General features: G+C 32.9%; 1 protein-coding gene across 3 annotated transcripts in view; it reads right to left on the minus strand.

Moving 5' to 3' along the window:
- Positions 1-17,657, minus strand: part of PARPBP (PARP1 binding protein) — a 70,250-nt gene that overhangs the window by 41,430 nt on the left and 11,163 nt on the right. For all 3 annotated transcript variants that reach the window (XM_031940678.1, XM_003771080.3, XM_023504423.2), the window contains exon 3: positions 6,760-6,990. In XM_031940678.1, coding sequence (XP_031796538.1) covers positions 6,760-6,990 — 231 coding nt within the window. The remainder of the gene's footprint in view (positions 1-6,759; positions 6,991-17,657) is intronic.

Raw genomic sequence — 17,657 nt, forward strand, 5'->3', positions numbered from 1 at the left:
TAATTCTATTCCCACTCTCTATTCCCTAATTCTTTTCTAGGGACACAAAGAACCACAAAGAGCAGAATTGTTTCTTAGGTGAGAGGGATTCAGGAGAGAAAATAAAAGTCATTTCTCAGGAGTAATCCCAGAATAAAACTGAACTGACATGATCCACATCAGTTTGTTATCTTTTTTTTTTTTCCTTTTGTTTTTCCCAAATTCAATTTTATTTTTGGCTTCATATTCTTTCCCTCCCACCCACTCCATCCTTAGTCCTACTGAGAAAATATGAAAAACAAAACCCATTACAAATATATATATATTCAAGCAAAACAGTTTCCTGTCTTAGCTATGTCCAAAATCAGGACAAAAACAGGCAGCCATCAGCTTTTCATCTGGAGATTAGTTTCATGATGAGTCTTCTGGAATTGTGATGAATCATTGTGTTGATCAGCATTCCTAAACCTTTTCAAATTTGTTTGTCTTTACAGTATTGCTATTAATCTCTAAATTGATGATCTGGTTCTGCTCACTACACGTTGCATCAGGTCATACAAGTCTTTCCAAGTTTCTCTGAAACCTTCCTTTTCATCATTTCTTGCAGCACAATAGTATTCTATCACCTTCACATACCAGAATTTGTTCAGCCATGTCCTGACGATGAGCACTTATATTGACAAACTTGCTACAAAGAATTCCCATCTTTCCCCATTTCCTGATTCTCTTCTAATTTTAGTAACATTGGTTTTGTTTGTGGGAAAAAAAAATTTAATTTCAAGTAATAAAATTATCCATTTTGCCTTCCATGAACCTCTAGATCTCTTTTGGTCATAAACTCTTCCCCTATCCATAGATCTAGTGGGTTATTTCTTACATTTTCTTCTAATGTATGATTTTACCCTTTATGTATAAATCATGTACCCATTATCTTGGTATATGGTGAGGCATTTCTGCCAAACTATTTTTCAACTTTCCCCAAAGTTTTGTTGTTTTGGACTTGTTTTTTGGATTTTCTGAAATAGTGAGTTCTTGTTCCAGTAGTTGAGATCTTTATGTTCATTAAACACTTATGTTTGTGTAATCACTATATTTCTTATCTAATACCAAATCATTTTGTTAATTATGGTTTTGAAGTATAGTCTGAAATGTGATACTGCTAGGCTCTCCTTCTTCCCATTTTCCCCCTTAATTACCTTGATAGTCTTGAACTTTTATTCCAGAAAATTTTTATTATTTTTTCTAATTCCTTATAGTAATCATATGGAAATTTGAAATGGCACTATTGGTAAATTAATTTGGATAGCATTGTCATGCTTATTATATTGACTTGGCCTACCCATGAGCAATTAACATTTCTCTAGTCATTCAGAACTGTCCTTTATTGGTGTGAAAAGTTTTGTAAATATGGCTATATAGTTTCTATAGATGTCTTAGTAGTTTCATACTTTCTGTAGTAGTTTCAAATGGAATTTTTCTTTCTATCTCTTTGTACTGGATTTTGTTGGTAATGAAATGTAGATGATTTGTATGGGTTTATTTTATATGTTGTAAATTTGCTGAAATTATTGTATCAATTATATAGGTGACTTTCTGGGGTGCTCCAAGTATACTGTCATATCTGCAATAAAGTGATAATTTCATCTCTTTTCTATACCTGTTCTCTCAATTTTTCTTATTATTGTGATAGCTAACCTTTCTAACACTATACTGAATAGTAATTCTGATAACAGACATCCTTGCTTTACCCCTCATCTTATTGGAAGAGCTTCTAGTTTTATCTTCCTTACAGTTAATACTTATTGTTGATTTTAAACAGATTCTACTTATCATGTTGAAGAAAAACCCTTTTTAATGCAATGCTCTCTAATGTTGTTGGGAAATAGGTATTATGTCTTCTCAAAAACTTTTTCTGTACATCTTAATTATGATTATTATTTTTGTTATTCTTATGAATTATATTTATAGTTTTCTTACTATTGATACAGCCCTATATGCCTAGCAAAATTCCATCCCAACCCTAGGATGTAATCTTTGTGATATATTGCTATAATCTAATAAATTTGCCTTCAAGTACTATTGGGGTTCAACTGAAAGTCACAAAAACAAGAATTAAAAACAGTCTTTCTTGAATTGTCATCTCATCAGAACTAGCAGATTTATCCTGCACACTGGTATTGTACAAGACGTACTTAGCCTTAAAAAGCATGTGTCAACTCTAACTTGATCGGATTTTTCCTGTATGAAAAAATCATTTGGGGCTATTACCAATGCCAGTGGTGTGGTGGATCTGTAATAGCAGCATTAGATGATTTCGTGTTTGCTAACAGGCTTAGCTAATTAGTGAGGGTTCTCTTCTGGCTCCACCTCCACATCAGCTGTCTTGCCTTGCTAAGGATGACTCCTCCATCAGGCTGACTCAGAGACTGATGAATTCCTGCCTGGAACTGGGACGCTGTGAGAAGCCCCCAATGCACTGTTCACTTTCTTTCTGACTCTGCTTCCACCCAGCAGCCTTGCCCCTTGTCCATTCTTCTTTCCTTTTCCAGATCCCTTTTAGTGTGTTAACACCTACCATAAGTCTGTAAATTCCTGGAAAATAGGGGAAATCTTATTTTCTCCTTTGTCAAAATTTGTTTTAATAAGAGAAACTAAGACTCAGAAGAAAGCTGCTACTCAGCTAAAGAGAAAGGGGCAAGGGCTAAGGACAGACATTACTAACCAGAAGAGACCTGTTACTTCTTCATGAAGACTTCAGTCAGAATTAAAGATCAAAGCAAAATGAACCAAGGGCAGGGAAGTTGGGGTGAGGATGGGCAGGATACAAAAATTAGAAACTAGAAAAAGATATAGGGGATAGGGAGTGGAGACATATTTGTACAAAAACATTTATAGCAGCCCTTTTTGCAGTGCCTAAGAAGTGGAAAAAAGGCATGACCATGGAGAATGGCTAAAAAACTGTATTATATGACTGTCATGGAATATTGTGCTAAAGAAATGACAAGGAAGATATTTCAGAAAAACCTGGAAAGACTTACATGAACTGATGCAAAGTAAAGGGAACACTATCAAGAAATCATTGCCCACAGTAACGGCAATATTATAGGATGAAGAACTATGAATGACTTAGCTATTCTCAGCAATACAATGTTCCAAGACAATCCTGAAGGGCTAATGATGAAGCATACTCTATATCTCCAGAGAAAGAACTAACATTGTTTGGATATAGACTGAAGCAATCCATTTTTTATTTTGTTTCATTCTTTTTCTCTTATTCCAAACTTCAAAATGAAAAATATGGAAATGTTTTACATGATTGTACATGCATAACTTACATTTACTTACCGTCTCAGAGTTGAGATGGGCAAGGGAGAGAATGGTGAAAAAAGAAAGGACAGGCAGAATTTGAAACTTAAAACTTAAAAAAAAAATGTTAAAAATGTAATTGGAGAAAGAAAATATATTTTAAATTTTATTATTTTATTTTTAAATTTTTTAAATAAATAAATTACAGTTCTCAGAAATAAACACAGTAGTGCAGATATCAGGTAACCAAAGGAATAATCATCTCCCTCACTCTGGACTCTCTCTCTCTCTCTCTCTCTCTCTCTGTGTGTGTATCTCTTTCTGTGTATGTTTGTGTATATATATATAAAGATATATATACACACACACACACACACACAGTCTATTAGGGGGATGTTTAATATCATGTTGCATACTGACTTGTTTTAAGCTTGAAGTCCATTTAAAACCACCAGATCTTTTTCACAGAAACAGTTGTCTAACCACACCTCCCACATCCTGAATTTGTGAAGTAGATTTTCTTAAACAAGTGTAGGCTGTACACATGAGCAAAACCAAAAGAAAAATACTTGCTTTGTGATAGCTTCTAGCTTGGTAAAAACAGAAAGAAGAAAAAAAGAGAAAGTATTTGGAAAATCCACAAAGAAAAAAAACCAATGGAGGAGAAAACAAAAACAAAATAAAATAAAATAAACTTTTTGGAATAGACAGAACTCAGAGCTAAGAAAGTGAAACTAATAAAGTGAATAATAAAAGTAATAATAAGTAAAACCATGAGCTGGGTTTTTTAAAAGACCAATGAAAATAGGGAATTAATGAAAAAAAAATCAAATGAAGGTGGCTTAGCTGTACCAGATCTAAAATTATATTATAGAGCAGCAGTTACCAAAACTATTTGGTACTGGCTAAGGAATAGATTAGTTGATCAGTGGAATAGATTAGGTTCAAGGGATAAAACAGTCAACAAATATAGCAACCTAGTCTTTGACAAACCCAAAGATCCCAGCTTTTGGGATAAGAACTTACTGTTTGATAAAAATTGCTGGGAAAATTGGAAACTAATATGGCAGAAACTAGGCATTGATCCATACTTAACGCCGTACACCAAGATAAGGTCAAAATGGGTTCATGACCTAGGCATAAAGAATGAAATTATTAATAAATTAGAGGAACATAGGATAGTTTACCTCTCAGACCTATGGAAGGGGAAGGTCTTTATGACCAAAGCAGAACTAGAGATCATTACTGATCACAAAATAGAAAAGATTATACCAAACTGAAAAGTTTTTGTACAAACAAAACTAATGCAGACAAGATTATTAGGGAAGCAATAAACTGGGAAAATATTTTTACAGTCAAAGGTTCTGATAAAGGCCTCATTTCCAAAATATATAGAGAATTAACTCTAATTTATAAAACATCAAGCCATTCTCCAATTGAAAAATGGTCAAAGGATATGAACAGACAATTCTCAGATGAAGAAATTGAAACTATTTCTAGTCATATGAAAAGATGTTCCAAGTCATTATTAATCAGAGAAATGCAAATTAAGACAACTCTAAGATACCACTACACACCTGTCAGATTGGCTAAGATGACAGGAGAAAATAATGATGATTGTTGGAGGGGATGCGGGAAAACTGGGACATTGATGCATTGTTGGTGGAGTTGTGAACGAATCCAACCATTTTGGAGAGTAGTTTGAACTATGCTCAAAAGTTATCAAACTGTGCATACCCTTTGATCCAGCAGTGTTACTACTGGGCTTATATCCCAAAGAGATTATAAAGAAGGGAAAGGGACCTGTATGTGCACGAATGTTTGTGGCAGCCCTTTTGTAGTGGCTAAAACTGGAAACTGAATGGATGTCCATCAGTTGGAGAATGGCTGAATAAATTATGGTATATGAATATTATGGAATATTACTGTTCTGTAAGAAATGACCAACAGGATAATTTCAGAAAGGCCTGGAGAGACTTACACGAACTGATGCTGAGTGAAATGAGCAGGACCAGGAGATCATTATATACTTCAACAACAATACTATATGATGACCAGTTCTGATGGACCAGGCCATCCTCAGCAACGAGATCAACCAAATTATTTCCAAAGGAGCAGTAATGAACTGAACCAGCTATGCCCAGAAAAAGAACTCTGGGAGATGACTAAAAACCATTACATTGAATTCCCAATCCCTATATTTATGCACACCTGCATTTTTGATTTCCTTCACAAGCTAATTGTACAATATTTCAGAGTCTGATTCTTTTCGTACAGCAAAATAACGTTTTGGTCATGTATAAAAAAAAAAAAAAAAAAAAGACCAATGAAAATGATAAATAATTTGCAGATGTGATCAAAAAACAAAAGGAAAATTTTAAATGAGAAAGGGAAAATAGCAAAGACTGGAAAAACTATAATACTACTATATCAACAAACTAAAATTTTGAAAGAAATATAACCATAATATTTCCAAAAATGCAAAATTATTCAAATTAACAAAAAACAAGAATTTACTTTATTTAGATCTCTCAAAAGTAAAAATTATGAAAGTCATTAGTGAGCAGTCACATAAAAGGTACTTTTACTAGGTGGTTTCACCACTACTCAAACCGTTTCCAAATGTAGAGGAAAATGGTTTTCTTATTCTTAATGTGAGTTTAAAAAAGGTTCAATTCACAAAAAGGCAAAGATAAATCAGATAAAGAAAATTTTCTAATAACTTCTTTGTGCAAGGCCCTGTGCTAGACTCTGAAATTTATTGACCCCTTCCCCAAACAACAACAACAACAACAATAACATCAATAACCAAACTTCTAGCTCTAGTCCTGATCTCTATCTGGCCATTGGACCCAGATGGCTCTGGAGGAGAAAATGAAGCTGGATGACTTTGCACAGCCCTGCCTCACCTAAATCCAATTCACATGGAAGTCATGACATCACCTTCTTAATGTGATAGTCCTCTTCAAGAACAAAGGACAAACAATAACAATCTATAAATCTAAATAGGCAAACAAAATTAGTCCTTGAGATATTTTGTAGGAAATGAGATTTCTAGCAGTACAGTTTTATTATCACATGTGCAAAGTAAATAGTAAAAGTCAAGGTCCTGGAAGTAAATCTTATGATAAAAAATTAGGTCTAAATAAGGAATCTAAAACTGGAAGGAATTTCAGAAGCCACCAAATCTAACTTAATTTTTTGTAGATAAGGAAATTGAAGCTCAGAGATATTAAGCCCAAGGTTACATAGGGCCTCAGAGAGAAGATCTGAAACCAGTTGCTTTGATTCTAGAGCTCCTGCTCTTTCTACTTTTCTACATAATACTAAATTACATCCTTAAAGAAAAGTTTTCAGAGATTTTCTACTTTTAACCTATTTCCCAAAATAAAAGTAGTATTTTAAAAAAAGAAGCCTATAAAAGCTCATGTTTTGTTTAAAAGTAAAATAAATAATAATTTTAAAATTACTTACAGGAGACATTACTTTATTTTCACAAGTAGAAGTCAATGTTTGACACTTCTGGTACACATCAATAAGGTCAAGAATGTTAGCATTCTTCAGAAAAGCATCATAGGTCTTTCTGATGTCTTTATAATGTTCAACCACTTCCATGTCTTCAAATGGCAGATCTAGTTTCTCATGTAGTAATTGCTTCCAAGCCATCAATACATCACTAAGAGAGACGGTAAATTCTCCAAAGTGCTGATGAAAAATGAAAATTAGAATGCTTCAAAATGAGAGTTTTAAGTTGTTAATGTCAAGATAAATTTAAAGTTTGCTACAACTGACCTTATGTTGGCCACTTGTTTTGGAGTTATCCCCTTTTCTTCCCTCCTACCCACAAACAAGAGAGCCAATTTGAGATATTAACCAATTATTGGAAGACAAATATCAGGAAAAGTATTTGGCAGTTCTATAAGTGGTTAATCTAAGGTTAGTTTGTGATAGTCAAAACATACATCATTATTCAGACTTGAATAAATTTCCTGGGTTTCCTTGAAATTCTACTTTTTAACCAAAGGATATAAAGTTTATTTGTATATTTTACAGTATTTCAGAACTGTTAACTAGGGAAATATTAGATTCAATTATTTTATTATTATTATTATTTTGTTATTTTTAAAGTTACTTTTAGATTCTTTTACCCATATATTTTAATTATTTTTATTTATTTCATTATTTCCAATTACATGTAAAAATTTTTTTTATTATTTCTTTTTTTATTATAACTTTTTATTGGCAGAACATATGCCTGAGTAATTTTTCACAACATTATCCCTTGCACTCACTTCTGTTCTGACTTTTCTCTTGCCTCCCTCCACCCCCTCCCCAGATGGCAATCAGTCTTATACATATTAAATATGTTATATTATATCCTAGATACAATATATCTGTGCAGAACTGAACAGTTTTCTTGATGCACAGGAAGAATTGGATGCAGAAGATAAAAATAACCTGGGAAAAAAAGCAAAAATGCAAATAGTTTACACTCATTTCTCAGTGTTCCTTCTCTGGGTGTAGCTGCTTCTGTCCATCATTGATCAATTAGAACTGAGTCAGATCTTCTCTTTGTCAAAGATATCCACTTCCATCAGAATACATCCTCATACATTATCATTGTTGAAGCATATAATGATCTCCTGGTTCTACTCATTTCACTTAGCATCAATTCATGTAAGTCTCTCCAAGCCTCTCTGTATTCATCCTGCTGGTCATTTCTTACAGAACAATAATATTCCATAACATTCATATACCACAATTTGCCCAACCATTCTCCAATTAATGGGCATCCACTCATTTCAGTTTCTAGCCACTACAAAAGGGCTCCACAAACATTTTGGACATACAGGTCCCTTTCCTTCTTTTAATCTCTTTGGGGTATAAGCCCAGTAGTAGCATTGCTGGGTCAAAGGGTATCACAGTTTGATAACTTTTGGGCATAATTCAAAATTAGAATGGTTGGATTCATTCACAACTCCACCAAAATCATCAATGTCCCATTTTCTCATCCCCTCAACTTTTTTTTCCTTCATCTTGAATTGACGAATTTAGTAATATCTCAGATTGTCTTAATTTGCATTTCTCGTCAATAGTGATTTGGAACACTCATTGGTAGAAATAGTTTCAATTTCATCATCGAAATTGTCTTTCACATCCTTTGACCATTTATCTTGGAAATCGTTTCTTTATAAATTAGAGTCAATTCTCTATATATTTTAAATAACCTTTATCAGAACTTTTAACTGTAAAAATGTTTTCCCAGTTTGTTGCTTCCCTTCTAATTTTGTTAGCATTAGTTTTGTTTGTACAAAGGCTTTTTAATTTGATGTGATCAAAATTTTCTATTTTGTGATCAATTATGATCAAAATTATGATCTTTAGTTCTTTTTTGGTCACAAATTCCTTCCTCTTCCACAAGTCTGAGAGGTAAACCATCCTATATTCCTCTAATTTATTTATGATCTCATTCTGTATGCCTAAATCATGGACCCATTTTGATCTTGTCTTGTATGGGTTGTTAAGGTGGTCCATCTAATTTCTGCCATACTAATTTCCAGTTTTCCCAGCAGTTTTTGTCAAATAATGAATTCTTATCCCAAAAGTTGGAATCTTTTGGTTTGTCAAATACTAAATTGCTATAGTTATTCACTATTTTGTCTTGTGAACCTAACCTATTCCACTGATCAACTAATCTATTCTTAGCCAATACCAAATGGTTTTGGTGACTGCTGCTTTATAATATAGTTTTAGATCAGGTACAGCTAGGCCACCTTATTTTGATTTTTTTTTCATTCCCTTGAAATTCTTGACCTTTTGTGTTTCCGTATGAATTTTCCTATTATTTTTTCTAGGTCATTAAAATAGTTTCTTGGGAGTCTGATTGATATAGCACTAAATAAATAGATTAGTTTAGGGAGTATTGTCATCTTTATTATATTAACTCGGCCTATCCAAGAGCACTTAATATTTTTCCAATTATTTAAATCTGACTTTATTTGTGTGGAAAGTGTTTTGTAATTTTGCTGATATAATTCCTGACTTTCCTTTGGTAGATAGATTCCCAAATATTTTATGCTATCGATTGTTATCTTGAATGGAATTTCTCTCTGTATCTCTTGTTGGATTTTGTTGGTGACATATAAAAATGCTGAGGATTTATGTGGATTTATTTTGTATCCTGCAACTTTGCTAAAGTTATGAATTATTTCTAATAGCTTTTTAAGTAGAATCTCTAGGGTTCTCCAAGTATACCATCATATCATCTGCAAAGAGTGATAGTTTGGTTTCCTCATTACCTACTCTCATTCCTTTAATCTCTTTCTTGACTCTTATTGCCGAGGCTAGCATTTCTAATACAATATTGAATAATAATGGTGATAATGGGCAACCTTGTTTCACTCCTGATCTTACTGGGAAAGATTCCAGTTTTTCCCCATTACATATTATGTTTACTGACGGTTTTAAATATATGCTCCTGACTATTTTAAGGAAAAGTCCTATCCTCTCAAGTGTTTTTATTAGGAATGGATGTTGGATTTTATCAAATGCTTTTTCTGTATCTGTTGAGATGATCATATAGTTTTTGTTAATTTGGTTATTGATATAGTCAGTTATGCTAATAGTTTTCCTAATATTGAACCAGCCCTGCATTCCTGGTATAAATCCTATTTAGTCAGTGTATTATCCTAGGGATGATTTTCTATAATCTTTTTGCTAATATTTTATTTAAGATATTAACATCAATATTCATTAAGGAGATTGGTCTAAAATTTTCTTTCTCTGTTTTCAACCTACCTGATTTAGATATCAGTACCATGTCTGTGAATTTGGTAGGACTCCTTCAACCCCTATTTTTTCAAATAGTTTACATACCATTGGAGTTAATTGTTCTTTAAATGTTTGGTAGAATTCACATGTAAATCCATCTGGTCCTGGGGACTTTTTCTTAGGGAGTTGGTTAATAGCTTGTTCTATTTCTTTTTCTAAAATGGGACTATTTAGTCTATTTACTTCTTTCTCTGTTAATCTGGGCAAGCTATATTTTTGAAGGTATTTTTCCATTTCATTTATCGAATTTATTGGCATAAAGTTGGTCAAAGTTAACTCCTAATTATTGATCTAATTTCCTCTTCATTAGTGGCGAGTTCTCCCTTTTCATTTTTAAGACTAACAATTTGATTTACCTCTTTCCTTTTTTTAATCAGGTTTACTAAGGATTTATCTATTTTGTTGGTTTTTTCATAGAACCAACTCTTACTTTTATTAATTCAATAGTTGTTTTTTTTTTTTTTTTACTTTCAATTTTATTGATCTCTCGTTTTATTTTTAGAATTTCAAGTTTAGTGTTTGACTGGGGGTTTTTAATTTGTTCCTTTCCTAGCATTTTTAGTTGCAAGCCCAATTCATTGACCTTCTCTTTCTCTATTTTATGCAAGTAGGCCTCTAGAGATATGAAATTTCCCCTTACCACTTTGGCTGCATCTCACACATTTTGGTATGACGTCTCATTATTGTCATTTTCTTGGATGAAGTTATTAATTATGTCTATGATTTGCTGTTTCACCCAATCATTCTTTAGTATGATATTATTTAGTTTCCAATTATTTTTTGGTCTATTTTCCCCTAGCTTTTTATTGAATGTAATTTTCATTGCATCGTGGTCTGAAAAGGATGCATTTAATTATTTCTGCCTTACTGCATTTGAGTTTAAGGTTTATATTTTAACTATTTTTATATTTTATATTTTAACTATTTTTATTTATTTCATTATTTCCAATGACATGTAAAAGTTTTTTAAACATTCTTTTATAAAACTTGAAGTTCCAAATTGTCTCTCTATTCCTGTCTCTTCTCCTTGAGAAGGCAAGCAATTTAATACAGATTAACATAGATTTAATATAAATATAAGGTCATGCAAAACATTTCCACATTAGTCATGATGCAAAAGAAAACACAAACAAAATAAAACAAAAATAACACATGCTTCAATCTATCCTAAAAATTCATTCATTCAAAAAAAAAAATTTCGTACATTCTCTCTCTGAAGGTGGATAGCATTTTTCATTATATGTGCTCAGGCACTGTCTTGGATCATTGTGTTAATTAAGGTAGCTAAGTCTTTCACAGTTAATCAACTTTACAATGCTATCACTGTGTACAATGTTCTTCTAGTTCTGTTCATTTTACTTTATGAGTCTATATAAATCTTCTCAGATTTTTCTGAAACTAGTCTGCTCATCATTCCTTAAAGCAAAATAATATTCCATCACAATTATATACCACAACTCACTCAACCATTCCCTAACTGATGGGCATCCCCTAAGTTTCCAATTCTTTGCTACTACAAAAAGAACTGCTATAAATATTTGTGTACAAATAGGTCTTTTTCTTTTTATTTAATTCCACTGAGATACAGGCCTAGTAGTGGTGTTGCTAGGGCAAAGAGTATTGCAATTTTAAAGTCCTGTGGACATAGTTCCAAATTGTTCTCCAGAATGATTGGACTAGATCATAACTCTACCAACAATACATTAGTGTCCCTATTTTTTCCACATCTCCTATATTTATCATTTTCCTTTTCTGTCATGTTAGCCAACGACAGGTATGAGGTGATATCTGGGAGTTATTTTAATTTGCATTTTTCTAAACAATAGAGATTTGGAGCATTTTTTCATGCGATTATTGATAACTTTAATTTCTTAATATGAAAACTGCTTGTTCATTCCTTTTGACCATTTGTCAAACGGGGAATGGCTCTTATTTTTATATATGAGGCCTTTTTCAGAGAAACCTGTAGCAAATTTTCCCCTCAGCTTTCTGTTCTCGTAAGTTTGGCTATATTAGTTCCATGTGTGCAAAAGTCTTTTAATTTCATGTAATATAAATTATCCATTTTACATCCTGCGATCTTTATCTCTTGGTTGGTCATAATCTCTTCCCTTATCCCTAGATTTGGCAGATATATTTTTTCATGTTTCCCCCAACTTACATAAAGGATGATATTAGAAGTAAGTTTGATTTTTCAGGAATTTCATTTTGACATTTAATTAGGGCCTTTTGGTTACATTTTTAGTTGTTATTGTTGCTTATCTAATGTATTGATCTGCCTTTTTTTGATTGATATACATACCTAAAGATATAAATTTTCCAAAGTATTGCTTTGGCTGAATCCCATGAATTTTGTAATGTCCTCTCATTGTTGTTATTCTCTTTAGTAAAATTGTTTCTTTGATTTCTTTTTCAACCCATTCATTCTTTAATATTAGATTGTTTAGTTTATAATTAACTTTAAACCTATGCTTCCACAGCCCTTAATATAATTTTTGTTGTATTGAAGTCTGAAGAGGATTCATTTAATATTTCTGCTTTTCTGCACTTGCTTGTAGGTTTTCCATGCCCATGTGTAGTCAATTTTTGTAAAGGTGTCATTTACAACTGAAAAAAAGATATAGTCCCTTCTATTCCCATTCAATTTTCTCTAGATGTCTATTATCTCTAACTTTTTTAAGAGTCTATTCATCTCCTTGACTTCTTATTCATTCTACAGTTAGATTTATCTAGCTCTAATAGGGGAAGGTTGAGGTCTCCCACTAGCAAAGTTTTATATCTATTAGCTCATCTAACTTTTCTTTAAGAATTTGGATGTACATGTTTACTATTGATATTACTTCATTGTATATGTTTTTTTTCCCCACAAGATGTAGTTTCCCTGCTTAACCCCTTTCAATTAATTCTATTTTTGCTTTTGTCATGATTGCTTTTTTTTTTTTTTTTAACTTCAGCGAATGCAAAACAGATTCTGCTCTAGCCCCTTATTTTAATTCTGTGTCTCTCAGTTTTAAAAGTATTTCTTGTAAACAATATGTTGTTGGGTCTGGTTTACTAACTATATATTTCCCTTCATCCTGTTTTCTTCAGTTTATTCTTCTCTTTTTACTGTGTCCCTCCTCTCAAGTTATTTTGTTTCCACCATTCTACCTTGAATGTGAGGTTCAAGCATTGCCTCTCCTCACTCCACCCCCAACCAATTCCTCTTTCATTGTAAAAGCTTTTCCTTGCATGCTTCTTTTATGTGAGATAATTTTTCCCATTCTATCTCTCCTTTCCCCTTTCTCCCAGGGCATCCTTCTTTAGATGAAAGGAAGGGAGGAAAGAAAGAAAAGAAGAGAGGGAGGAAGGGAGAAAAAGGAGGAAGGAGGGAGGGAACACAAGGAAGAAAGGAAGGAAGAGAGAGAGAGAGGAGAAAAGGAGGGGAGGAGAGAGGGAGAGTGGGAGAAATGGAGATACTTCAGTATGCAACTGGGTTCTCTCTTTAATCATAATTTTTTAGGTAATCAGATAATTTTTAAATTATTTCTCCTTGATCTTTTTTCCCAGATCAATTGTTTTTTCAATGAAATATTTCATATTTTCTTCTTTTTTTTTTTCATTCTTTAGATTTTGTTATGTTGTTCCTTGATTTTTCATGGAGTCATTAGTTTTCACTTGTCAAATTCTAATTTTTTAAAAACTTATTTTTTTCAGTGAGCTTTTGTACCTTTTTCCATTTGACCAATTCTGCTTTTTAAGAAATTATTGTTATCGTGAATTTTTGTATCTCTTTTTCCTTTTGTCAATTCTTTAAGGTTATTTTCATCAGTATTTAGTACCTCTTTTACCAAGCTGTTGTCTTTTCATAATTTTCTTCTTTTGTTCTCACTTCTTTACCTATTTTTATCTCTATCACTCATTTCAGTTTTAGAATCAATTTTTAGTTCTTCCTGGAATTCTTGTCGGGCTTGTGTTCAATTCCCATTTTTCTTTGAGGCTTTGTATGAAGTTGTTTTTGTGTGTCTTGATCTTACCTGTCATCATACTAGCTTTTTATGGTCATTGCTGTTGAAGTTTGCTAATTTTTCAATCCTTTTTCTTGATGTGGGACTTTATGTCAATGTTAAACTCTGAGTGGGGGCAGGAGAATTGCAGCAGGAAGGTCATTGTCTCAAGCTTCAGATTTTTTTGCTCTATTCTAAAAGCTAATACTGAGGTCAGAAGGCTTTCAGGCTTCCAAGATGGTATGATGTGGGGAGAGGTGTAGTCACTGCTTTCCTTATTTATACTCTGGTCCTTACCTAGAAAGGGCCCCGATTCCTTGGACTTACAATCAATACTACTCTTTAGGACCCCTGTTCCCTTGGGATTAGAACCAGTATTGTTCCTTGAATCCCTGATCTTGGGGCCAGAAGTGATACTGTTCCTTAGGGCTTCCACTTTCTCTTGACTGAAAGTTTTCCTTCCTGCCCTTGAGCAACAACCCAGAACTGGGTATAGATAAAAGAGTTGTCAAACATCACCTGGGCTGTGTCCAGTACTAGTACAGGGATCCCCTGTAATCCTTTCTGACCAGCTGCCAGGTCCCCTTAACATCTCTGATTTGAAAGCTCCCAAAGCTGCCATCACTGGTGTTTCATCCGTTTGGGCCTCCTTTCTGATGTCACAGATACCTCTTTCTAACCTCTACATTATCTTGGGCTGGAAGAATATCTTACTGACCTTACTGTGGTTTTTGTCATTCCAGAAAATAAGGTGTTATTTTAAAAGTTGCTTGAATGGGAACATTGGAAGACTTCAGCTGAGTGCATTCCCTACTTTACCATTTTGGCTCCACCTTTGGAAGTCCATCTATGTATTTTTTAACCTCATCTGAATCTGTCTAATGTCTTCATGAATTCCCATAGCCCACACTATTCCAAGAAGTGTTTGTCTTAAAATATGGGCACACAGATATAGAGGGAGAATTAGATTTCATTTCTTTAATCTGTTCCAGGGAAAGCAAAATATCATTGCTAAAATCTAACATTACACTTTCCCACCTTAGTCCCAGCTTAGTGAGCATGATTTGATTCAAGGCTGAACTTTTAAAGTATGCTTATGTTAAAAGTCAATTAAGTTAGGATTTCTTTCAAGAAAGATCAGACTACAACTAATATACATAATCAATATCTTCTCTAGTCCTTTCTGCTTGGCCTACTGCCCAGGAAAATAGTATGTATTGCAATCTGGCTTGAATTACATCCTGGTTGCTTAGAGACCCAATATTTTGATGGGGACATTTTGTTACTCACTATCAACATTTCCTTGCAAATCTTAGATAAGTGTATAGTTTTCCTGAAAGTCCCTTCAATATTTCCATGATAGCATCACTTAATGACCATGGTTGGGATTCATTACTAATTGGTTTTCCTTCTTATAATCCTCTTTTTCAAAGAATCTGTAGTCAGACAGTTATTATGGGACCTTTCAGAAAATGCCAACCATTAATTCACTCAGTAATTTCGCTGCCTCTTTCCAACAGAGCATATTTATGAAGTTTAACTGTTTGTGAGATGGCTATATAGGGCTTTGAGAAATTTCACATGCTGTTCTAAGAATCTATTATTTATGAATAAAAAAATTTCTACCTAGCACCCAGGTTGTCTCTGTTACACTTAGAGATTTGTCACAGTAATTCTCCAGGATCCCTCTTTTTATTCATTAATGGTAAGGAGATGATGGTCAAAGAAGGCTGGAAATATAGGAAGGGATTCTGCTACCTGTTGCTCTTTTATTCCACAAAACCTAATTCTCTATTTGATAATCATATTTAAAACAAGATAACCTGAAATGGCCTGAAATTTTCTTCTTTGCACTTTTTTGTAAAGGTCAAATAATGTTTTTAAAAACACCAAATCTAGTGTTAAAAAATCTAGGCTTGCATCCTGGATATTAGTTAATAACTATCTGGCTTAGGCAAATCACATGCTTCCTGGATCTATTTGCTTATCAGAAAATTAAGGGGGAATGGTGTGAACTCTGAAGTTCCTTGAAACTGTAAAATCTTAAATGTGGTGCTGAATCAAGTGTCATAAACCTTTATTCAGATAAAAAAAAATTAACATCAAAATTGAGTATAAATTAAATTATTATATGATGTTAAAAAAAAAAAAAAAAAAAAAGAAACTGTAAAATCTAAGCTTCCAGACACCTAGGTAAGACATCCTCAATGTCTCCTTAATTAATTATATCAGAATCTGGGAAAACAAAATATTTCATAAGACTGGCCCAATTAGCAATCTTTTTTTTTCAAAAGATAATTATTTTGATAAATGATAATTTTCCAGTTTTATAATTACATTATACACATAAAAGGCAGTACGATGTACCTACCACAGCTTCTGAAGTCATGATTCAAGTCATGTCTCTGACTTACAATGGCTATATGACCCTCAGTAACTCACATAACCTCTCAGAGCCTATAGGTAACTCTTTAAGGTGAAAGCTTGCTGACCAACATTGATAGAAGGCCTATAGGTATCAACAGAGGAATGTTCCCTATTCCAATTAAATCACAGGTCCAGTGGTCCCCAAAAAATTATACACATACATATATAGACTCAATGCAACAGATCATAAAGTAGAATAAGGAACCTGGAGTTCTTGTATCAGTTCTTTAATTAACTGGCTATGTGAAGTGAGGCAAATCATTTAACCTGCCAATTTCTTCACTTTTAAAATGAGGATATCATTTCCAACTTTCTTTACAGCTCTATAATTCAGTGATCTATGCTTTTAAAACCTACTCCCCAATTAAGCAAATTCAGGTATTTCTAAGAAAATATGAATTATGTGAATTATCGTAAATATTCCAGGTACAATTTTTTTCTCTAATAACATCCTTAAGAGATCAAATCTAATAAAAATGATAGTGAACCTAAAATGTTTTCTCACACCAACCTAAAAATAAATTTCTTTGATGTACCTAGTTAAAATAAAACTTTGCAATCCCTTGATCATATGAGAAAAGGTTTTGATTAGATTAACAGCATTTATATTGGGATTGTAAAAACATTTAAAATCTAAATAAAAATGCACTCTATATATCAGTTTTCATGATCAGGTGCCCACCATGACAGCATATTCTATGATTCAAACCAGTAACGACTGATTGAGAGAGTCTGTGGTCAAATCACAAAATGTTTTGCTAGGAAAACATGCCAGCTGGCTAATGTTTGAAGGAAGTTCAAAATGTTCAGTGCTTTAATTCTCTGATGGACATCAGAAAGATTATATTTCACAAGAATATAATGAGAAAGACAAGGTTTATGGATTTTTCAGAACACAACGGTTGTTCTTTTTGATGGTGTCAGAACAGTTATTCTTTTGTAATAATTCAGAGTTTTATTCCTTAAAAAAAAATGCTCACATCTAGATCTAGTTGGAGAGAGCTATGTTTAAAAAAAGAAAGAAAGAAAAGAAAAGAAATGGAGTATTTTTTGTAAATGTTAGTTGTCTTTCTTGCTCTATCAGAAATGATGTCTCTGTAGGGTCTATTTCAGATATCCTGCTATCCC

This window comes from Sarcophilus harrisii, chromosome 5 (assembly GCF_902635505.1).
Source record: "Sarcophilus harrisii chromosome 5, mSarHar1.11, whole genome shotgun sequence".
Classification (NCBI taxonomy): domain Eukaryota; kingdom Metazoa; phylum Chordata; class Mammalia; order Dasyuromorphia; family Dasyuridae; genus Sarcophilus; species Sarcophilus harrisii.